General features: G+C 41.1%; 1 protein-coding gene across 3 annotated transcripts in view; it reads left to right on the forward strand.

Moving 5' to 3' along the window:
• The window catches only part of MYO1A (myosin IA), a 193605-nt gene that overhangs the window by 63732 nt on the left and 104845 nt on the right, over positions 1-25028 (forward strand). For all 3 annotated transcript variants that reach the window (XM_033938978.1, XM_033938979.1, XM_033938980.1), the window contains exons 4-8: positions 6131-6225; positions 6374-6478; positions 9442-9488; positions 17472-17535; positions 21915-22013. In XM_033938978.1, coding sequence (XP_033794869.1) covers positions 6131-6225; positions 6374-6478; positions 9442-9488; positions 17472-17535; positions 21915-22013 — 410 coding nt within the window. The remainder of the gene's footprint in view (positions 1-6130; positions 6226-6373; positions 6479-9441; positions 9489-17471; positions 17536-21914; positions 22014-25028) is intronic.

The raw sequence follows: 25028 nt of genomic DNA on the forward strand, positions 1-25028 counted from the left end.
CAGCCTTCAGAAGAACTTGTTCATGTCTTTAAGAGCTCCAGCCCTAATAGCACTCTAAAAAACGCAGAGGCATGAGTCAATACATATTAAAGGCTAATGCACCTTTCTTTAAAACATGCCAGTGCTTGGGGGTTTTTTCTTTCCTTTTGATTCAGGCTGAGAGGAAATTGCTGATTGTGTCAGTTAAAGGTCTTACCTCCGGAAGACCGATCCTTAGAGTGGAAAAGGGGTAAGTCAGCTGGAAACATGAACCACCCTTGTGGAGATCAGAACAAACGAGTTGCACAAATCACGCGGCCGTTCAGAGTCTGTAAACAATGGAAACACGAGAGTGCTCGAAGCCAGGCGCACAATTGGACGCACAGATATAGAATAGGGTTGGTTACTTGCATAACATAATTAACTAATTGGTACTTGTCGGACTTACACCCCTATTCTATTTTCTCGTGGGCAAATTCAAAGGGGGTGCTAACATGGGAGGTGCATTGGTGTTCTGATTGAGTACACTTTATGGAATAGTTACGTTTACATGCCCAAATGTTGCATTTTAGGTGCCACCATTTACGCAGCCACAGACATGGCATTAGTAGTTGTACCTAAAATTTGGTGCATAACTATAGGCTTGAAGGGAATTGACTTAGTAGAGGAAAAGAGACTGTTCATTCTCTCCAAGGTGAAGAGAACGAGAGGGCACTCGCTGAAGTTAGAAGGGAAAAGATTCCGTACAAACGTAAGGAAGTTTTTCTTCACCTAGAGAGTGGTAGAAACCTGGAATGCTCTTCCGGAGGCTGTTATAGGGGGAAACACCCTTCAGGGATTCAAGACAAGGTTGGATAAGTTCCTACTGGAACAGAACATACGCAAGTAAGGCTAGACTCAAATAGGGCACTGGTCTTTAACCTAAGGGCCACCGCGTGAGTGGACTGCTGGGCATGATGGACCAAGTTTCCAAGTTTCCAAGTTTATTAAATATTTGATTTATCGCCTATTCAGAATTCAAGGCGATATACAAGTAAATAAAAGTTTTTGGTAATGTACATACAATAATTAAATTAAAAAATAATAAACTTATGTATACAGATTACAATACATTTTAGAGGGAATTTCTACAAACTATAATGAAACAAAAGGAAAATTATTTAATGGTTACAATCGCTATTAAAAACATTAAATTCAAGGGAAAAACATTAGGAAGGGGAAACGAAGACATTTGGCCTAATAATTGGTTTGACCCAGCAGCAGCAATTCTTATCTTCTTATATTAGTACTCTGTAACAGATTTTGCATGCAGCTCTGCTGTTATAGACAATAGCTTATCACCCACTTTTTTGGCACCTAACCTTTAGTGACCTGTAGTGAATTTGTCTCAGGACCTCACCAGGATCAGTTACCAATCCCAGTTGGATGAAAGTTTCAGAGACCCTTTTAGGTACCCTTTTTAGGTATTGATCAGTTCAGCATCTTCTTAGGTGGCCTCAAAATATGGCTTTAGTTAGCAATGGACTTCCTGCCAGTTGTCTCTCGTTCTCCTTATTATTGAGCTCAGGGTGAAATTCATGCACAACCACTCTTTTTATCAGAAGTTCAATTTGGCTTCTCGGAGGCTTTCCAGTAAACATTTGCAGTTTATTGGCACTCCTCGCTTTCCTTTTTGCAATCAGGAACCAGGATTAAAAGGATAGTCCTGTTAGAATCTTCACAATATGCAAATGAGCACTGTAACATCATGCTCACCCTCCTGCAATCTTGGCTCTAATATAGACTAGGGGTGTGTGCTAGGAGAGTGGACGCTGATTCTACAGCATGGGTGATTGTGGTTATATGGCTTATGATCTGTTAGAGCAGTGTTTCCTAAACCTCTCCTAGCGACACCCTAACTGGTCTGATTTTCATGATATCCATAATGAATATGAACAAGACAAATGTGCTTACACAGAAACATAGAAACATGATGGCAGATAAAGGCCAAATGGCCCATCCAGTCTGCCCATCTGTAGTAACCATTATCTCTTCCTATAAGAGATCCCACGTTCCTATCCCAGGCTTTCTTGAATTCAGACACAGTCTCTGTCTCCACCACCTCTTCCGGGAGACTGTTCCATGCATCTACCACCCTCTCTGTATAAAAGTATTTCATTAGATTACTCCTGAGCCTATCACCTCTTAACTTCAACCTATTGCCTCTCATTCCAGAGCTTCCAATGAAAGAGGCTCGACTCATGCGCATTTACATCATGTAGGTATTTAAACGTCTTTATCATATCTCCTCTCTCCCACCTTTCCTCCAAAGTATACAGATTGAGATCTTTAAGTCCTCATATTCTTTATGACGAAGACCACGCCATTTTAGTAGCCTTCCTCTGTACTGACTCCATCCTTTTTATATCTTTTTGAAGGTGCGGCCTCCAGAATTGTACACAATATTCTAAATGAGGTCTCACCAGAGTCTTATACAGGGGCATAAATACCTCCTTTTTCCTACTGGCCATACTTCTCCCTATGCACCCTAGCATCCTTCTAGCTTTCGCCATCACCTTTTCAACCTGTTTGGTCACCTTAAGATCATCACATACAATCGAACCCAGTGCATGTGAACATATCTCTTTATTTATCTGTATTGCATTGTGTACATCCAAGGTTCTATGCAGATCACAATGAACCCTAACAAACAAATCAAACATATACACAGAAGATACTCCAGATATCAACAATAATATCAAGACATACAGGAAAAAGTCACAAGCTATGCTATGAAGACTATATCAGGGCACAAATGACTACTGAAAAAGGCAGGACTTAATCTTCTCCCATAATACAAGCAAATCATTCTCCAACTTTGAGATCCTTTTACTAAGATGTGCAAACCAATTTAGCACATGCTAACAATTAGTGCATGCTAACGATTAGTGCATGCCCATAGGAATATAACGAGCATCTTAGCATTTAGCACATGCTAATTGCTGGCATGTACTAAATTAGAAGGTTACTATGCAGACACCAGAGCAATGACATTCTGCATAGCTGGTGTTAAGATGTGGAATACTTTGGTGGGTCAGCTGCGACAATTCAAGAAACAGCTAAAAACCTAATTGTTTGTCACTGCATTCTTAGGACTTAACAGTTCTTTGGAAAAGAAAAGATAGTCTCCCCTGTTGATTTTAAGATTTTACCATCCCTTTTACAAAACTGCAATAGCGTTTCATTAGCACAGGCCAGTGCGCTGAGTGCTCTACGCTGCTCCCGACGCTCCTAGGAACTCTATGAGCATCGGGAGCAGCGCAGAGCATTCAGAGTGCAGACATGGGCTAAAAAATTGCTATTGCGGTTTTGTAAAAAGGGGAGGTCAGTTTGTCATAATTATTATGTTTGTTTTAACTCATGTAAACTATTTAGTTCTTAAGCACTATGGAAACATTTTAAATAAATAAAATTGGTTAGCATGCCTTAGTAAAAGAACCCCTTTATGTTTTTAGTGAGAGAGTTCCGTATCTGGAACCCAGCAGTTTAAAATTCATGCATATACATTGTGGCCCTCCTGACAACCTGATGAAATCAGTATACTGTACTTCCATGGCAGAGTTGGGAAACAGTGCTTTGATATATTATTGTGTACCAAAGAGACTGAGGGCTCCTTTTACAAAGCGTGCGCGAAAATGCCGCATGCGCTAGCCACTACCGCCTCCTTTTAAGCAGGCGGTAATTTTTCTGCTAGCGTGCACTATAGCACGCGCTAATCTTGTGCGTGCGCTAAAAACGCTAGCGCACCTTAGTAAAAGGAGCCCTGAGTGTTCCTGTATTGTATAAGTTAAGACTACCATGGTTGAAAAAATATTGTTTTGTTGGTATTACTGTTATGGAAATTGTTTTAATCCTTTTAAACCACCTGGAGTGCCTTTTGGTCAGGGAAGTGGTGCAGAAATATTATAAAACAAAGCAAGGAGAACTGCAGTAACATGTACAATGATACAGGCAAAGTTTGTTAAAATAATTGCGGTTAAAAACAACACCTTAAAATTAAACCATGGGACCCAACACGGTCTATGTTTCGGTACGCGCCTTCTTCAGGGGTCCTAGGTTGGAAAGGAGTCAAATTGAACTGCAAAAAGCATGCTGAAGCCTGTGTGAAGACGAATGTCGAAGAGCAGCTTGTACGTGGGCTGATAGATTTTGAAAAATTTGACACCTTTCCAACCTAGGACCCCTGAAGAAGGCGTGTACCGAAACACGGACCGTGTTGGGTCCCGTGGTTTAATTTTAAGGTGTTTTTAACCGCAATTATTTGAATAAACTTTGCCTGTATCATTGTACATGTTACTGTAGTTCTCCTTGCTTTGTTTTGTCTTTGACCCTTTTACTGCAGATTTTGTTGGTTCTTCCTTTTTTTGTTTGTGTTGCAGAAATATTATGACAATCAATCAATCAATCAGATGTATGACAAAGCAAGTGCCAGCTCAAAAAGATAAATCAGAGCTCAGCTTTCTTTACCCAACACTGAGCTGATGCTAAACAGTTAATCCCAAAACTACCACAAAATGCCAAAAAAAAAAAAAAAAGAATCCCAGAAGACTTTATACAATAAAATGTGCATATCAACCCACATGGAACTAGAGTCTTTCTCAGGGGCAATTTCTCTGCCCGTTTGCCTCCATTGTGGTTTTTATAATTCATTGTCTTTTTTCTTTTTTTTATTTGTATATGATTGTTGACACTTTGATGATATAATTTATCACTCAAGTCACTCAATCCTCAATTGCTCTAGGCACATTAGATAGATTGTGAGCCCACCAGGACAGTTAGGGAAAATGATTGTAAACCGCTTAGATAACTTTGATAGGCAGTATATAAATACCTAAATTAAATAAATAAATTTGAATTCTTGATAAAAGGAATGAACATAAGGATTTTCTGGGTCTGTTTCGCTGTTATTTATTTTTCTTGTTACTGCTTTTTGCTTTGATTTTTGATATGTGTAGACCCCGTAGGTGTCACCTATCTAGTTTCTTGCCTTTGCTGTTACACCATTCAAGCTCTTATTTATTTACCCCCTCCTTTACAAACCCGAGCTATCGTTTTTAGTGCCGGCTGTGGCGGTAACAGCTCTGATGCTCATATGAGCATCCAAGCTGTTACTGCCGTGGCCGGCGCTAAAAACGCTAGCGCGGCTATGTAAAGGAGGGGGTTACTTATTTATTTAATTCGATTTATATCTCTTCCTCCCCAGAAAGCTCAGTTTCTTTTTGGTTCCAAAAAATTGAAAAGACGATACCATAAATTCACTATTAAAATGATAAGATCATCATATGTCCCCTCCCACTGGAATTGGGGTTGGCCAAAATATCACTCAAACAAATTGCTTATATGGAAAAAAGAATATTTTAAAGTGATTTGATGATATACCTCATCCCATTTGTACTGATATGAAATCAAAGATGGAGAATTGAAGCTGAATCCGAGATTGTGTGATCCTACAGTGGAGGCAGACCGAGAAATAAATGATAGTTGAAACCTATGGGTGAGCTTTGCAAATTTTATTGCTATAAGTTTTTCATGTTGATTTCTCTCCTTATGTAGTAGTTAAAGTGGGGGGAGGGGGGGTTTGATTAAAAGATTACTATCAAATGTTAAAACATTTCAGTGTTGGATAAAGAAAACAGAGCTCTGACTTTCACATAATTTTAAAAGAGGGCATCTCATTAGTCATACAGAAATCTTTTTTTGTTCACACAGTTTTGAGGTAGCGTGTGATCATGTCCTGCCCTTTCTTCTTTGTCCTTTTATCCCTTGTGAAATATTTGCCATGAAAAGCAGAGGCTGTTGAAGGACTGACTCTTCCTCTAATAAAGCAAAGTTCTTTATAACAGTGTTCATTTCTCCAACAAATAGGACAGACTGAGGCCTAGGATAAAAGCCAAGGCATGGCCCCAGCCAGTGCCTGGTGACCTGAAGCTTTACCAAGGTGACCCTCGTGAGACTGAGGCCCTGGGTCATTGCCCTGCTTGCTTCCCTCCCCCTAAAAAAAAACAAACACCCAACAAAAAACCCTGCCAATAGGCAGTAGCCAAACAAATGAAGACACATGGCCAGATACCCTAATAATTCCATTGTTTTTTGTTTTTCTCTTCATGTGTAGCTATGCAATTGCAGATGAGGCATACCAGTCTCTCCGAGACCGGGATAGAGACCAATGCATCCTTATCACGGGAGAGAGTGGCGCAGGAAAAACAGGTGAGCATTTGATGCATCAGGGCCTTGATCTGTCACTCCTCATCATTAACGGCAAGGTGGGATGGATGGGGATAAATGCGTACCGCAGAATGTAGGGAGATGATGGAGCAGGCCTTGACTATGGCTGTCTGTGGGTTCTTGTTCACAGAAGCCAGTAAGCTAGTGATGTCGTATGTGGCCGCCGTTTGTGGGAAAGGAAAGGAGGTGAACAAAGTGAAAGAGCAACTGCTGCAGTCCAACCCTGTGCTGGAGGGTAAGATTGAGAATACAAAAGTGTGTATGGGAGTAGGGGAGGGAAATACTGTTGCCAGGCTATATGTAGCTCTATAGCATTGAGGAAATACACTTCTGGTTTATTTAGCAATATCACCACATCATTGTTTTTTCCCACCTCCCCCTCAGAAGCTATTGTATGGCATCCTTGCAGTGAAACAGGTGCCATTATACTCACTTTAGAAGTGGCTGCTCAAATCGCTTCCGCTTTTGTGGATCTTCTGCTGCCCTCCCACTGATGAGCTACAATTTCCCACTGAGTTGCCTCCCTGTGCTGTGGCAATAGGAAAGGCCTTCAGCATGGGGAGACAACTCCTTTTGCTTCTGGCCGCCAATCAGCTGTGCCAGGGGCGAGCAATGGGGTGGAGCTGGGAAGAGCAATGGGCAGGGTGGGGAAAAGTGATGGATAGGGTAGAGCAATGGGAGGGTTGGGGGGATGACTCTGAATCTCCCGCTGAGAGGGAGCTCTGCAAATGCACTGAGCTCTTATTACTATATATATACATGTATATATATTAAAAAAAACACCATACAATGTCTGTCAATTAAGTTCATGAACTTGTCTCCATGTGCACTCGGTAAGGTTCCATAACTTTGGTATATCAGTGTTCATGTGGCAGTATCTTGCTGAGTGGCATTCATTATTGTTGTTGTGTGTTTTTGTGTGCTGTTGCAAGAACGTTGGAGCTTGAATTAAAGCAACGAACAAACATTAAATTTCTTGTTAAAACCTGGCAAAAGTGGAAGTGAAATCAGGGACATGTTAGTCCAAGTTTATGGGGATCATGTCATGAAGAAAATGGCAGTGTACAAATGGATTAAATGTTTCTCTGAGTGGAGAGAAAGCGTCACTGATGAAGAAAAGTCAGGGCGGCCAATAACGAGCAGAACTGATGAAAACATTGCATAAATTTATCGAATTGTGCATCAAAATCGTCGGCTGACTGTGAGAAGCATAACAGACCAAGTATATATTAATAGAGAAACAGTAAGTAAAATCTTAACTGAAAATCTTGGCATGAGAAAGGTGTGTGCAAAAATAGTCCCAAAGGAGCTCACTGATGAACAAAAACAAAGGAGAGTCAGAGTATGCCATGACCTATTGGAAAGGCAAGATGATGTTTTGGGCTGCTTTATCACTGGTGATGAAATATGGGTGTACCAATACAACCCTGAAACAAAGCGTCAAAGTGCACAATGGAAGTCAGCCAATTCTCCATGATCAAAAAAGTTGTGTCAGTCCAAATCAAGAGTTAAATCGATGTTGCTAACCTTTTTTGAGATCAGAGGGATTGTTCATTATGAATTTGTACCAACTGGACAGTTAACCAAGTTTACTATTTGGAAGTGCTTAAAAGGCTACATGAAAAAGTTAGATGAAAATGACCTGAACCTTTCGCCAACAACTCATGGCTCTTGAATCACGACAATGTACTGTCTGTGAGGGAGTTTTTAGCCAGAAAACAAATAACCATATTGGAGCAGCCTCCCTATTCACCTGATCTGGCCTCTAATTACTTTTTTCTTTACCCGAAGATAAAGTAAATATTGAAAAGAAGACATTTTTATGATATTCAGGACATCAAGGGTAATACGACAACAGCTCTGATAGGCATTCCAGAAAAAGAGTTCCAAAATTGCTTTGAAGGGTGAACTAGTCGCTGGCATTGGTGCATAGCTTCCCAAGGGGAGTACTTTGAAGTTGACCGTAGTGTTTTCAGCATTGAGGTATGTAGCACTTTTTCTAGGATAAGTTTGTGAACTTAATTGTCAGACCTTGTATAAATGAAGAATTGTTGCTATTACTGTATTATACAAACATGTAAGGCCCACTTATTCCTCTAGTCTTTGCTATATTCAGGGAGTGCAAGGAACCATATTTTGTATTAAGGTGCAAGTGAGAAGAGCAGAAGTGAAATAAAATCCTAAAGATTCAGGAAGGAGGGTGTGGATCATGAATTTGGGGGTTGGTGGTACACAGAGATAATTTGTAAGCACATGTCAACACACCACATCAGTGTAACACAGGGGTTCTAAACTCAGTCCTTGAGACTAAACTAAACTAAACCTTAAGTTTGTATACTGCATCATCTCCATAAAGATAGAGCTCGGCACAGTTTACAGGTAAATTCAATAAATAAGGGAAGGACATAATAAGAAATTAGAGGTTATGAAGAGGATAGCTAGCTTTACATTTTAAATAGATAGCTTTATGTTTTGGAGAAAAGCCAGGTTTTCAGATGCTTTGGGAATAATTGGAATGAGCCTAGGTTCAGCAGCGGGGCAGGGAGACACTCTTAATCAGTCAGGTTTTCAGGATGAATATGCATGAGAAAGATATGCATCCAATGGAGGAAGTGCCTGCAAACATCTCATTCATGTTCCTTGTCGATATCTTGGAAATTAGACTGTCTTGGTTTGTCCTGAGGACTGGGTTGAGAACCTCATCTGTAACAGAAGCCTAAGTATTGAATTAAATAAACAAATAAAGTACCAGGCTCTCCCCTCCTCCCGCTGACCTCTCTCAGATCTAGGAACTGCAATTGCAGATTTTTATAGCATGGAGGAACATCCGGGTAATCTGACGGGTCTGTTATTGAGCTGTTCTCTTCCATCCAGTTAGGACTGGCAACTAACTCCATTTCAGCTGATCCAGCTCTGGTTTTGATTCCCAGTAAAGGTGCAATTTTATTTTTATATAATGTATATAAAGAATGCCAGTAAACCAAATAACTAAGTAAATACTAAATGCCCAAGACCATATGCATTGTGATGGCAAAATCTAAGTTGGTTCAGCACTTCACAAAAAACTGGAGTTAGTTAATTGGAAAACTCATATCCAATCAGTGTTTAGGGCTCCCTCCAGTCTCACTGGAGCTACCTGTTTATGGCACCTGCTAGTATTGGTAATTTGTTCTCACTGTGACTCTTTAAATCCTGCAGCCTTTGGGAATGCCAAGACAATCCGTAATGACAACTCCTCCAGATTTGTAAGTGACTTTAATCTTTTCAGGATTAACAGAGTTTAACCATGACTGAAATGCAAAAGCCATAAAAATAGCTTACTGATTGTAAACTCTGCCCCTGCCTTTCACAGATATTAATGAAACACCCATGTGATCACCATTAGCCATTTTGTTCCCACTATTCTAATGTGGTAAAAGCAGTTAGCTTAGTAGAGTTTAAAAATGGTTTAGATAGTTTCCTTAAAGAAAAGTCCATAGCCATTATTAAATGGACTTGGGAAAATCCACTGCTTATTTGTAGGATGAGCAGCATAAAATCTCCCCCCCCCCCCTATATTCAGTGCTATTGAACTGCCAGGAACAGCTCCTGGCCGGTTAAATAGCGTTTAGCTGACTAACCGCTAATATTCAGTGGGAGATAGCCAATTATCTCTATTGAAAATTCATGGTTAGTGGGCAAATCAGATTGCATACATAGCAGTCCTATCTTTACCCGCTATTAACATAACTGGCCAGCACTGAGAATTTGCATAGCTGGTTAAGTTAGAGCCAGCCAAGAAAAATCCTGGATATTCAATGCTAGTTTCTGGCCCACCATTGAATATCCCAGCTGAGCTCCGGCATAGGGTAGACAGCATGCTGCCTGGTGCTAGCTGAAAATCACCTGGCGTTTTACTTAGGATCTAACCAGATACTTGGCCCTGGACCGGCCACTGTTGGAAACAGGATACTGGGCTTGATGGATCTTCAGTCAGGCCCTATATGGCAATGCTTATATTTTTATGTAAGCCACTGTATAATTGTGCAATAATGTACCCCTTGGGGCTTGGGAGCAAGTGATGGAATAGAGGTAATCTATAGGGTGGTCAAAGGACACACATTCACCTTCAAGTATAAAAGCATTTTCCAGGAATAGAGACATATCCATGATTAAAACAAAACTGAAATGACCTCATAGTTGGAGAAAGATTGACAGCAGCTCCAGTAGTTGGGGAGTAAGACCAGTGCTGGGCACGCTTCTATGGTCTCTGCCCCAAAACTGGCAGGGAGATATAGAGATTACACTTCTCCCTCCATATTCGTGGTTTCAGCATTCATGGTTTCTAGCTTGCTGGCTACCTCCCACCAAATTACATCAGCTTGCATAGAGAAATCGCTGATTCCAAGCTTTTACAGAGAAAATCGCTAATTCCCAGCACTTTCTTCACCGCGTTTTGCTTCTCCTTCAGGAACAGGCCAGGTCTCCCACTATGTTATTCGCGGTTTCACCATATTCACAATGGTTTGTAATAGTTTTTCTGTATATGCGGTTTTATTAATCCCCTATCACAGCGAATACGGAGGGAGAAGTGTAAGTATGTGAATATCATATTACATTCAAAGCATATGTTACGATTGCAGGTGCCTTGTATATCTATTAGGGGGAGGGGTAGAATCATAAAGTTGATGCTAGTTAGCAGTGGGGGAGGGGAAGGCATTCTTAGGGTGGAAAGCAATGATATTAGCATTATGTTCCAAGACTTCATCAAATAACTGCTTATCAGGTTGTTTTACTAAGGCGCATTAATGGATTTAGCATGCATTAACAAATTTGTCCGAATCAAGTGCCTTGGAGCTCATAGGTATATAACGGGCTGTGTATTATTTAGTGCACGCTGATCATTAGCACTGCAAAATTGTAGCAAAGTGTTTCTCTCCATTGGGTTTTGATATAACTTAGTTTTGAAACCATTCTGAAGTTTAATGATCAAGTCTAAAAATTCTATCTACTCTTTATCATAAGATAACCAAAGTGTAAATGTGGGTCTAAAGTGTTCAACCACCGGCTAAACTCCAACAAAGAATCTTCTGTGCCTTCCCATAAGAAAAACACGTCGTCCACAAATTTCTTCCATAATATTTCCGATGAGAAATCCCCTGAAGGATACAATGATGATGTTTCAAATTCAGTCACATATAAAGTGGCCACTGATGGTGCCAAGGTGACACCCATAACTACCCTCCAGAACTTGTAAATATAAATCCACTGAAAACCAAAAATAATTATGGGTGATAGCCAATTCCATTAAATGGGTCAAAAATCCTCTAGCAATATGTGGATTCCCCTCTCTCCTTTGCAAATGCTGCTCAATAATTCTCAAAGCCCTATGCTGCAGGATATTGGTATAGAGCAGTGGTAGGCAAACTCATTAGTCAAAAGAGCCAAAATCAGCAGTACAATGATTAAGATTTATTTTTGAGAGCCATATCCAGTGCCCGCTTGCGCTACGACGGCTATGTCAACCCAACTGACACCCCGCTCTCCCACACGTAGTTGAACTCGATTTGTGGCAGAGCCTAGAGAATGACACGGGGAAAAAATTTGTCCCCATGAGCTCGGTCCCCGTCCCTGCAAACCATCTGATCCCATCTACACAAGCCTCGAATAGTTTTATACTGAACTTATTATATTAAAGTATAAAAAGAAACAATATTCTGTACAAATGTCAATTTATAAATCAGCCTCTTCTCCCTACTCTCTCTTCCCCATTTCCCTTCAGCATCCTCAGCCCACTCTCTCTCCACTTCCCTTCAGTGCACGCACATAAAAACAAGCAAGCAATTTTATATCATTTCCATTCTATTCATTCATAGAAATTAAAGCCTAAATAATGCCAGTCACATAACAAAACATGATTTTAAAAAATAATTCCCTGCACAGTCAAGTCTGCAAGGATTACTAGATGTCTTTCAGCAGCTCCCCTCCTTCCTCCCTCCCCCTTACCTTTGTGGCCAAGTCAAAATGATCTACCAACAATAACATTTTAAAAAAACACAAAGCAAGTTTCAAGTTTCAAGTTTTATTATTATTAATATACCGACCATCAGCGTGTATCTGGCCGGTTTACAATGCTAAAAAAATAAAATAAAAGGTAAAAATAAATAACTATGGGGGGAGGTGTGAACATTAAAAAGACAATTGACAAATACTTACATGGACTTGAAGGTAATAAGGGGAGAGGGAGGGTAAATAAGTACATTGTTAAAAACAAAATTTAAAAGAAAAGGAAGGAGGGGGATATGACATCAGGAAAGGAGATTGCTTCATAGAAGCGGTTGAGAGATTTTGCTAGCTGTAAGTGAGAGGATATTTAGAAATTGTGGTATGCATCTTGAAATAAGAATGTCTAGTTTAGTCTTGAATTTGTAGAGAAAATTTTCATGACGGAGTTGAGGTGGCATGGCGTTCCATAAAGTTGGAGCACACTGTACACAGAGAAATGTTAATTATCATTTATATTCTGTGGGTTTTCAAAGAGGTCAAGGCAGATGACTTTATGCAATTTCACCTCAGTAACAACCATACAAAAATAGACAAATATACCCCCTCCCTTTTTACTAAACCATGATAATGGTTTTTAGCGCAGGGAACTGCGCTGAATGCCCTGCGCTGCTCTTGATGCTCATAGGCTCCCTGCGCTAAAAACCGCTATTATGGTTTAGTAAAAGGGGGCTATAGTGCAAAATATAGACAGCAAATATAAATTCTCAAAACGGACACATTTTGATCACAAAACTGAAAATAAAATCATTTTTCCTACCTTTGTTGTCATGAATCTCTGGTTGCACTTTCTTCTTCTGACTGTGCATCCAATATTTCTTCCCTTCTTTCAGACTCCTGTATGTGTCCTCTCTTCCAGACCTCATTCCCTCCCCCAACTTTTTCTTTCTTTCACCCTGCCCCCTTCTTTCTTTCTCTCTCCATGCCCCCTTTCTTTCTGTATGTCTGTATTTCTCTCTCTCTCTCTGTGCCCCATTTCTTTCTTTCTCCATGCCCCATTTCTTTCTTTCTTTCTCCATTCCCCTTTTCTTTCTTTCTGTCTCCCTGTCCCCCACTTTCTTTCTTTCTCCCTCCCTCCCTGCACTAGTATAAACACACATAAGCAACTGTTTGTCTTTATATAAAGTTGACTTAAAATAAAGCTCCTCTTTATAAAAGTTACCCTCAATATGACTGGGAAATGTGCATTTCTTGATTTTGTTTGTTTCCTGATCAAGTGCCTATAGGCTGCCACTGCCGCCATCGGGGAATAGGCCGCTGCCGAGTTCTGACTGAGCTCTCCCTGCTTCCCGCTGAAGCACAGGGCCGACCAACTCTCGCCACCCGATGTCAATTCTAATGTCGAAGAGGAAGTTCCGGGCCAGCCAGGCAGCGATTGGCTGGCCCAGAACCTCCTCTCCAACGTCAGAATTGACGTTGAGTGGCGAGAGTTTTTCAGCCCTGTGCTTCAGCGGGGAAGCAGGGAGAACTCGGTGGCGGTCTGTTCCCGGATGGCGGCGGTGGCAGCCTATTCCCCAGTGGTGGTGGCTTGGGGGAGGGCAGGGAGGAAGGGAAGCAGGTTGGGCACAAGCTGCGAGCCACACTCAAGTGGCTATAGAGCTGCATGCAACTCGCGAACCGCAGTTTGCCGACCACTGGTATAGAGGGAAGTGATACTGTCTCCGATAAATTATCAAGTTTTCCCAAAAGTCATAATAAGTTAGATGAATCTTTTAAATATGAATGAGCTTTCAATGTTTCAGATTGCAAAAAATGATCTACAAATTGCAACAGGGTTAATCCCTGAGTGGACATGATGGGCCTACCTGATGGATTATGAATATCTTTATGTACCTTTGGTACAAAATAAATTCTCGGTGTCCTAGGATGTTGTTCCATCAAAAATAAAGCTTCATTGTTAGTAATCATCCCCATTTGAATGCTGATTTTACCACATTCTTAATTTGTAACTGTAGGTCTAGAAACGGGTCACACATTTGCAAGTATGAAGTGGTGCATCCTGGAACAGATATCATCTACCTTCCAAGGCAACAGAAAATCTTTTCTTTTAGCTAGGGAACAGTTTTGGATATACACAGTAAGATCATTTGTTCCGCACGGCATGAATGAAGCCGTTGAATAGCTAACAGCAGCCAATTACAGATAGGAGGGCAGAGTTGAGTGTCAGGCACCCATTCGTTGGAGACAGGAGGTGGAGCTTTTTATGGCAGTCTCCTGATTATAAATGCACATTTGACTTCAGTCTTGCACAAGCCGCGGAAAGAAGACAAGGAAATATTTATGAGCAGTGGGTTGTGCCCCTGCGTTTGCCCCTGAGGAAGAGAATGAAACAGGGCATTCGGCTGAGGCACCCCCTAAAGAAAGGGCTTGGACTCCAGGCGGACATATGAAAGCTAAGTTTTCCTTTATATTTTAAATCAGTAGAGGAAACTGCTATCAAACCAGGACTGTTGCATCACAATGATTTGTATTGGACACATGATTTCTTTAATTCTGGATTTGCACATGACACTACTATTTAATATATTTTTTTTTTAAATCACTTTAGCACTTGAAAAAGTTTTCAGGATGACAGAAGGTGATGTTTGTGGGTAAAATCCTGTAGGGCGTTGTAGCGCTCATTCACTGAGGATATACCCATGTGAACTCCTATAAAATTACGAGGAAGTTCCCAAGAACTGATTAGTCATCCTGTTTATACTATATTTAAATTTAAAGTTAATTACACTCTATTTTAAGAGTAGGCTTTCATATGCAAAAAAAAGAATATAAAGAACCAGGAACAGGTCTATAGGATTGATCGGTTTATGAGACTGACCCCTCCTTATTTATTTTCTTTGGGCTTTTGATATTTGTGGGGTTCTTTACAGGATCCACTGATAACTTTGTATAAGAATTCAAATCAGACAATTGTGTCAGTGCTTCTCTATTGTATTGAAGCCTGGATTGTATAATTGTGACTCCTCCCTTATCGGCTTTAAAACGACCAAATGGTCCATTTCAATCAACTGTTGTAAAACTGTTCTTTGGTCCTTGGTCATATTCTGTGAGGGACTCCTGTTGAACGTCTTTCCTTACTCTGCTTCACATCCTTTAATACCAAATCCCTAAATGTAGAAATGGTAGCATTGATGGCACCTGGTGGCACCCAGTTACGCGGTAGTTTCAAAATAGAAATATCCAGCAACGACGGTTGTCAGAAAAAAATGTAATTGTAATTGTCTTATGAATTAAAAAAAGGCAATATGTAACTGAAAAGAGCCATCTAACATGGCTGGAACAAAACTCAATCCCAATTGTAATATCTCAATCTGATTCACAGTTAAATCTCGATGAGACAAATTTATTACTGTAAATTGTTGTATGTCTTAATCTGCTCTGTTGTTTTTACTGATATGTTTTCTCCTTTGTCGTCCTCCTTTCAATTTTCCTATCTGATCTTCCTTTTTCTTTTTTTTAAATCTTTATTGATTTTCAAATTTTGACAGTGCAATACAATTAATTGAACATAAAATACTGCATATAACGCACTATTAACTACACAAGTAATACATAAAACAATCATTTTCTCCCATCCTCCTCCCAATTATTAATACAATAAGACATATGATGTGATTACAGTATTATAATTAAATAATTTAAATTTTCAAAATACATTTCCCTCCCCCCACCCTCCCATCCTGGATGTGTAAGGAAATCTAAGAAAAGGAAAGATACATGACCCTTATTGTGAGGTAACAAATGCAGTTAATGGACTCCAAACTTTATTAAATGAATTACTAGACCCCAAACATTTCGCATTCATTCTCTCATATTTATATTTCTGATTAAAAAAATCTCTGTTGGCATTTGTATCATCACTTCTTTCTGTGCTTGCATCACTACTGTATTCAGAGTCTCCTGATGAATTTTCAAACAGTATCTTCCTTTGTGTTGTCTGTCAATCCTTTCTAGTTCATGGATATATTTGCTCATTTGTCTTGTTTAAATTTTTTGATCTTTATAATAAAAACTTTATTCTTTTATACCGCCATAACCAAAAGTTCTAGGTGGTTTACACTAAAAAGAGCTGGACAATCAGCGAAATACAATAATACAGTAAAAAAATACCAATATTTGTAAAATAGAATTTCAATAATAAAACTTACTAAGTAATAAACTTATCGAACAAAGTGGTCTTAATTAATTTCCAAAAACAGCAATAGGATAACATAGCTTGCTGAATACATTTACCTAACCAAGGTTGTTGCCTACCAGCTTGAAATGCTAGGGTCCTGTCTAAGAAGGTCTTATATCTACACCCATTAATTTTTGGATAAGCAAATAAGTAGAAGTTTCTAGTTTCTCTTGATGGTTCCAGCATTTGTTTATCGTACTCCTCCATATTGAATTTCTGATGCCGATCTTCCTCTAGTGCTGTTATTTTGGATTTCTGTTCCACTTCCACAGACATAGTGGTTTCAACTATCAATACCATTAGATCTACAGTGGTTGAGGATAGCCACCCATTTATCAAGAAATCATTTGTCAGACATAAACATCTTAGGTTCCTTTGACATCTGGAGGCCCCTGGGGATCATCGACTTTTTCCAAATGCTGCACTAATGTGCTGCCATAAAACTCCTCTCTGATTAATCTTTTATGCATGTTCTGTAGTTCCAACCACAAGTTCTTCTATGAGATACATGGAAGAAATAACTAAATGATACAGAGATAAATTGCTAAAATGAAAATAATTAAGACATTGAAACTTGAAGATCAAATGACGATCTAAGTGCAAATTTATCATTTGGAATATAAATGAGTAGCCATGAGAAGCACTGCTAAAGATCTTGCTTCAAAAAATGTAATATTTGAGCACAGTGCTTAGTACTGTGACTTTTTTTATAGTATTATTAATGGCATGTAGAGGCACAGAGGCACATGTAATTGTGTGTGTGCTTACAAGTCATATAAAGAATGGATGCATTCACATCCTGCTTCTATTCCACCTATTAGGTATCCATATGTGTATACCATGCTAAGGGAGGATCTGGGTGTCTATGTACCCCAGGGGCAATTTTCCAAGCACCCACATAAGTGTGTAAAATTTGATTTCACATGTCCAAGTCCCTTATCCAATTCTCCCCTATCCCTTTGGACAGCACGGAAAAGTGAATGTGACCCAGGATTTTTCTCTCTTGTAGGGAAAGTACATGGATATCGAGTTTGACTTTAAAGGGGAACCAATGGGAGGCGTCATCAGTAACTGTAAGTGTCACTTTTAGCATCTATATAAACTGTCAATGACATCACTCATGGCACATTGTTTCAAGTTTCAAGTTATTTAAAATATTCGATATAATCGCAGTATCCAAATCCAATGTGATTCACAAAATTAAAAATAGAAAAAATAAAAAATTTCCAACAAACAGGACATTAAAAACAATTATGACATATTCTGTGATACACCGTGAAGTTCAATGCGGTTAACAAAAATTATCTAAAGACTGTACATAGTCAGTGGGGGTACAAATACAATCAGTCTAGGAGCAAGACGAGGTCTGCGTCTGATATAATCATGGTAATTCATATGAAACTCCAATAGGTCGACAGACTGAGTTGCAGTTGACATTGTAGATAGGGATTCCCAAGTACAGGTAGCAGGGGGGTGGGGGGAGGGGAGTATAGGATATAAAAGTATTACATGTATTTGTTCAAGGAGCAGTTACAGTCATTTGGTGGGGGGGGGAGAGCAAGAATGAAGAATATCATCCTATATTACCATAGGAACAGTATTTATATTATCTCTGAAGTTATGTACAGCGTATGCATTTGTTACCTTCTATCCATATTCTTAGATTTGAAAGGTTAAAAAATGAGTTGGGAGGAAGAATGGCAAATATTTGCCTCCATTTCTTTACACTGCCTTCCCCTCAGCACTAAGAAATGACAGAACTATATAAAGTAAAAAAGACAACGTGAGCTGCTAATTTTTTTTTTTTTTAATTCTTTATTCAATTTTTAACTACAAATGTGCACAATAATTAATACACTTACATAGAATATTAAAATTAAAGCACAATATTCTTACAAGAATTTATATAACAGAAAATTATTTCCCCCCACCCATCCACCTATTAATCAATCAATCAATCAATCAATACCTACAATCTAAACATATCCCCTAAACCAATTCCAAAACATACCCCCCTCCCCCACCCTCCCGCCCTGGATGTGTATGAATAAAGGGACATCTAAAGAAATCAATCCTTACAGTATTTAGTTAATGGTGCCTAAACATCCATAAATTTCTTGTAGCTCTCCTGCTGAATAGCCATGAACCGCTCCATTTTAAAAATATAACAGAGGGATTCCCACCAGAATGTGTAATTTAGTCCAGTGTTCTTCAACCTTTTTACACCTATGGACCGGCGGAAATAAAATAATTATTTCGTGGACCGGCAAACTACTAAGACTGAAATTTTTTTTTAAAAACCATCGCCGCCCTGTCCCCGCAAGGTCGGTCCCACAAACTATCTGATCCCATCCGCACAAACCTCAAATAGTTATGATTTTATATTGAACATATTTTATTAAAGTATAAGAAGAAACAATATTCTATACAATTGTCTTTTATAAATACAAATAATACAGGGCAAAGATCAACAAAACCCCTGTCTCCCCTCCCCTTAACATATATTCCCTCTACTATCAAGAAAACTGAATAAGCGAAATTATTACAGAATGCTACACAAATATCATGTAACAGAATACCACAGTCACACATGACAGGAATGGTGTTAGGGGAGTGGAACTAGGGCAACTGCCCCCTGGTCAGAGAGAGCCCTAAGCCAGCTGGAAGCTAAAGAAGCACTGCCTGGGCTTTGCACTCCCCAGTTATGTCTAGCAAGATACATATTTCAAATCTGATATATTTGAATCACAAGATAGAAATAAAATTTTTTTTTTCTACCTTTTGTCGTCTCTAGTTTCTGCTTTCATTGCCTTTTCACTCTCTTCCAGCCAGTGTCTGCCCTAAGAACATAAGAATTGCCACTGCTGGGTCAGACCAGAGGTCCATCATGACCAGCAGTCCGCTCACGCGGCGGCCCTCTGGTCTAAGACCAGCACCCTAACTGAGACTAGCCCTACCAGCGCACGTTCTTGTTCAGCAGGAACTTGTCTAACTTTGTCTTGAATCCTTGGAGGGAGTTTTCCCCTATAACAGCCTCTGGAAGAGCGTTCCAGCTTTGTACCACAGAACTTCCTTATGTTTGTACGGAATCTATCCCCTTTCAACTTTAGAGGGTGCCCTCTCATTCTCCCTACCTTGGAGAGGGTGAATAGTGTCTTTCTCTACTAAGTTTATTCCCTTCAGTATCTTGAATGTTTCGATCATGTCCCCTCTTAATCTCCTCTGTTCGAGGGAGAAGAGGCCCAGTTTCTCTAATCTTTCGCTGTACGGCAGCTCCTCCAACCCCTTAACCATCTTAGTCGCTCTTCTCTGGACTCTTTTGAGTAGTACTGTGTCCGTCTTCATGTACAGTGACCAGTGCTGGACGCAGTACTCCAGGTGAGGGCTTACCATGGCCCGGTATAGCGGCATGATAACCTTCTGTCTCTTCAGTCCAGCATTTGCCCCTTCCAATCACTGTCTGTCTTTCCCTGCTATCTCTCCTCCTGCCCCCCCCCCCCAATTTGGTCTGGCATCCATCATCTTCCTTCTGTTCCCCTCATGGTCTGGCATCTCTGTCCTTCCCTCCCCTCTGTGGTTTTTAGCATCTCTCCTTCTCATTTCCTCCACTCAGATCTGATATCATTCTCTGTTCTCTCTTCCCTTTTCTTCTCTGGTCTTCCTTCTCTATTTTCTGCCTCCATCTAAATTAAATTCTTTCTTACTATTTAGTCCCGTTTCCCTCTTTTCACTGTGTCTACCCACAGCTTGTCGCCCTTTCCCTCACCCCTCCATTATCTTACTATTTTTTCCCCCTTTATTTATCTCCTCCTTCCATCCAGTATGTGTTCTTTCCCCACTTCCATTCAGCATCTGCTCTCCCCTCTCAACTGACATCCATCTGCCTTCTGCTCTCTCTCCCTTCTTCTCACTTCCATCATCTGTCCCCTTCTCTCTCTCATCTCCTCCATTCCATCATCTGCCCCTTCTCTCTCTCTCTCTCCCCCCCCCAACTTCCATCATCTGCCCCCCTTCCCCTCACCTTTGTGGGTCACTTTCTTTCCCCTGAGGGTGGCTCATGTCAGAGGGGAAGCTTTGGCTGAGCAGAACCGCTTGCAAGAAACAGTGGAACTTGATTGATGTCGATGCTGGGGCCCGTTGCCGTTTGAAGGAAAAAAAAAAAAAAGGGACCTGCAAAGGCGAGAGGAAGGGAGACCTCCAGGAAGCTGCTCTTTGCCCTCCTTCAGCAGCCCAAGAGTCCAGACCACTAGCGGCAGCTCATTGTACTTTTAACTTCAGCACAGAGCTGCCCCTAAGCAGTAGTTTAGCGCGGTTTCATGAGGCAGCCTCGGGGCCTTTGCTAGGCCGGCCCGCTTCGATGATGCGATGTGGGCCAGCCTAGCAAAGGCCCCGAGGCTGCCTTATGAAACCGCGCTAAACTACTGCTTAGGGGCAGGTCTGTACCGAAGTTAAAAGTATACAGAGCTGCCGCTGCTGGTCTGGAGGTGCGGAGACAAGGCAAGAGGCAAATGCGGTGGAAGGCCGGAGTCCCGGCACAGCGAATGCAACAGGAAGTTGCAAGTCAGCTGACGCCGGCCTTTCGTTGCAGCGGGGACCGAATCCTTCGCGGACCGGCAAGATTTTTTTGCGGACCGGCGGTTGAAGAACTGTGATTTAGTCTATCCCAATTTTTCCATTTTTTAAAAATAAGCTGCATGGCAAATAATTATTTCTCACAGATAGTTGACTCTTTGCTCTCATAAATGTACCAAATAGAATTGTATCATACGATAATGCCACTGGATTTTCTAAGCTGCTAATTCAACTTTCAAGCAGTGCAGACAGCACCTGGAAGTGTGTAACTTGCGTTATCTTTCACATGACAGAGTGCTTAGTAAGATGGTGGTCTCCTTCGGACTCTTCTGGATTGAAGAATGCCAGGTAGTCTTTGGTAGAGAACAGCCAGGTGATAGTTGGCATCTATCTGTAAAGTTGTATGAATCAATGCTCCCAGATGGAAATCACGGGCAGTGGCAGAGTCCCCGGGCATCACTGAGACATGCTATGAGGTGTGAGTTGCATATTGAGGGGGGGGGGGGAAATGGATTTGGAATATTTCTGTCTCATGGAACAGCTGCTTCCTGCCTCTAACTGTGCATTCATAGGACAAGTAGCTTCCTGTTTAAAATGAATAATAAAAGAATGACAGCCATTGTACTTAAGAAAATGAACAATGGTAATAATAATGGAATGATAGCTATTATGCTTAAGAAAGGTAAATAAGGAGTAGAAGAAGAATCCAGGAGAGCAGAAAAGATATGAATGGGGGAAGTAGAATGATGTCCAGCTCTCACCCTTATCTCACATCGCTCTATTGATCTGTGACTGGTACTGAATCCTTTATCCCTGGTGTTCTTAGCTTTGATTCCTTTATGCCTTGGGGACTCCATATCTTTCTCTTTTCACTTTGCAGATTTGCTGGAGAAGTCCCGTGTGGTGAAGCATGTCAAAGGGGAGAGGAACTTTCACATTTTCTACCAGCTGCTGGCCGGTGGAAGCGAAGAGCTGTTGAGTATGGATAGCCTTTCTTATTATTTTAATCTGGTTCTTGATTACGGATGGTCTCTGATCCTTGTGATCTGGCTATTGAGTATAGATAACCTCTCTGATTCTTTTGATTTAGGCCACTCAATTTTGGAGGTGCATCTATAGAGTCATATTACATATGACACCTACTCTTAGTTCTCTATTCAGAAAAAGGCCTCAGAATTGGAGCCTACGCACAGTCTTTCATCGACTGAAAGGTCAGCGTAGTTTTTATTGCTCCATGCTCCAGTCATTGGCCAAAAATCCTGAAATCTATATTTATTCTTAACGTCTTAATTTTTTTATTTTTTTCTTATTTCTTATAACTTAAACACTATATCTTAAAATATCATTCAGCATTTCAAACTACTAGAGATGCACTGATCCATTGATTTGAAAAACATTTGACAGTTGATTACTTATCTCAATCAATGTTTGTTCAGTGTTTGTTCTATAATGCCGGCATTATAGAACAAACTTGTTTTTTTCTGTTATTTAGAACTTTTTGGACCCCTGTTCGTTTTGTAGCGTGGCCGTCCCTTAGGGCTAGGCAGGGAACAGCATACAACTACTAGCTAGCCCTGTCGTGCTTCCCCAAGAGGGAGGAAGTACCTGTGGTAGAGAGCTTACCTTGTGGATAAGTCAGAATGGCACCACACAGGTAAGTAGTCCAAGTAAAGAAATCAAATTTATTAATCATCCAAACTTGGCAAAACAAAATGTGGAAAAAGAATCAAAAAGTATCAGCAATCACGAGCAAACAAAACAATAACGCAGTACTCACCAGCCTGGTCTGGTTAACTCCTAAGTGTTCAGCTTATGTCCCAGGTAAGTCCTATCAAACAATGGCCTCAATAGAATAAAGCACAAGTTTAGTCACAAGTAGTCTTTGGGCCAAACTGTAGTTCTTCTCTCCTTTGCAGGGATTAAGGAGCAGAAGGTTGGTGGATTTGCTAAAGTAGTATCTTGCCAAAGCAAAATACAAAAATAGACCCTCAAAAACCCACCACAAGATGTCGGGCAAATCCTGCCCCCAAACTTCAGGGTTATAACAGCTCCGGGAAGGCCATTGCTAGTGCTGCCTAACTGCAGCCAAGCCTCTGCTTGCAGCGGCCATCTTGACTCAAAAAAACCCAACTTGCAAACAATCCAAAATAAATTACTAGCAACTTTCCTTCTTCAGCAAACACAGTCAATTCACTTCTTCAAGCAATGACACTTTTACAAAACATTTCAGCAGCTGAATAATTGTCCCAGCAACAAAACAGCCAACCCCCCCCCCAAAAAAAAAAAATACAGAAAAAGAAAACTTTTCAAAAGCAAACCCACAGTCAAATCAGCTTACTTCCATTTCCTCAGGAAGAGCAAGCTCTGGCGGAGCACTCCAGTCCATGGCCTCTGGTTCCTGGTTTATCTGGGCTGTTTCCTCTATCTCTGGGTTCAGCATTTCCACGACTGCTGGCTCTTGAAGAGGTGGAGGCTCTTTCAGCATGAGAACTTCCTTAGACTGCCCTCTCCTCTGAGACAACCAGCTCTCTAAATGCTCAAGAGCTGCTGTGCCACACCCAGCCCTATGCAGGGGAAGGGCTTTCTGCAGCTGAGGCTGCCTTCCAACCTGTTTGGTCAGCAGTTTCAAAGATGGAGGATTTAAAGGGACCAAGCCGTTTTTCCCAGGGCTATGTACTAAGTCCTGCCTGAACTCAGCCTGAGCTTTCTGGTCCTGTACCTGCCCTGCAGGGACATACTGGTCAGCTCTAACCAGTTTCACCAGGTGATTCCTGGGGCTCTTAAGAACATAAGAACATAAGAATTGCCACTGCTGGGTCAGACCAGTGGTCTATCATGCCCAGCAGTCTGCTCATGCGGCAGCCCTCTGGTCAAAAGACCAGCACCCTAACTGAGACTAGCCCTACTAGCGCACGTTCTTGTTCAGCAGGAACTTGTCTAGCAAGGCCAGAACGGCGGTCGGGCTTGTGACAGTTTGCAAAAGTTAGATAGTTCAAAGTCTAATAGATACTGGCACTGTCATCTTGAAGTAGGGACACTGGATCACTTGTTGTTCTATTGTCCCTTGATACTCAACTTCTGGAAGTCTATTGGGGGGAAAATTAATAGGATACTGGAATCTTCTTTCCCGTTGTCATATGACACTATTTTATTCAGGACCTTGTTACAAAATGCTGCCCTACATTGTAAGTAGACGCAGCCACTATACTTATCGCAGTAAGGGATCTCCCTGCTGCGATTAATATCGCAGCTGCAGCTGTGGCTGCCAGTCTCCCCCACCTCCCTCTGAACGAACGAGGCAGGAAGAATGCCCAATCCCTCCTGCCGGAAGACCCCCACACACACCCTTGACGATCGCTGACAGGAGAATGCCCAACCCCTCCTGCCGGTAGGCCCCCCACCCCCGCTAACACTCGCTAAGACTCATCCGGCCACCATCTTTTTAAGGTTATTGTGGGGGGGGGTCTGAAGAGGGGGTATTAGTGGTCGTGGGGGCCTACTGTCAGGAGGGGATGGGCACCCTCCTGCCGGCGATCGTTGGGGGGTGGGGGGCCTATCGGTAGGAGGGGTTGGGCTCCCTCATGCCGCGGTCATTCGGGGGGGTGGGAGGCCTGCCACGGTCATTCGGGGGGGGGGACTGGAGGCCATTATACTTATCGCGGCAGGGAGATCCCTTGCCGTGATAAGTATAGCAGCTGCATCTATAGTAACCCGGTTCTGTAATCGGCGTCTGTAACATGGTCGTCGGTTACAGAATCGGGTTTATTTTGGACGTCCTATACAGAATCCGGGCCTTATTGTGCTCTTAGGATTTAGTACAAGAGCTCCTAAACTTTTTAAGTATGTTAATGAGCGCACATCTCTTGTACTAATATAAATGCCTCTAAAAATCATTCTCTTTCTGATTTGTCCTATATGAAATTCAGTTAGATTTCTTTTTCTGTTTTTGGGCAGACTGAAAAATAGGACAGTTGTGTGGCCTGATCTTGCTTAG

The sequence above is a fragment of the Geotrypetes seraphini genome, chromosome 3 (assembly GCF_902459505.1).
Source record: "Geotrypetes seraphini chromosome 3, aGeoSer1.1, whole genome shotgun sequence".
Lineage (NCBI taxonomy): Eukaryota > Metazoa > Chordata > Amphibia > Gymnophiona > Dermophiidae > Geotrypetes > Geotrypetes seraphini.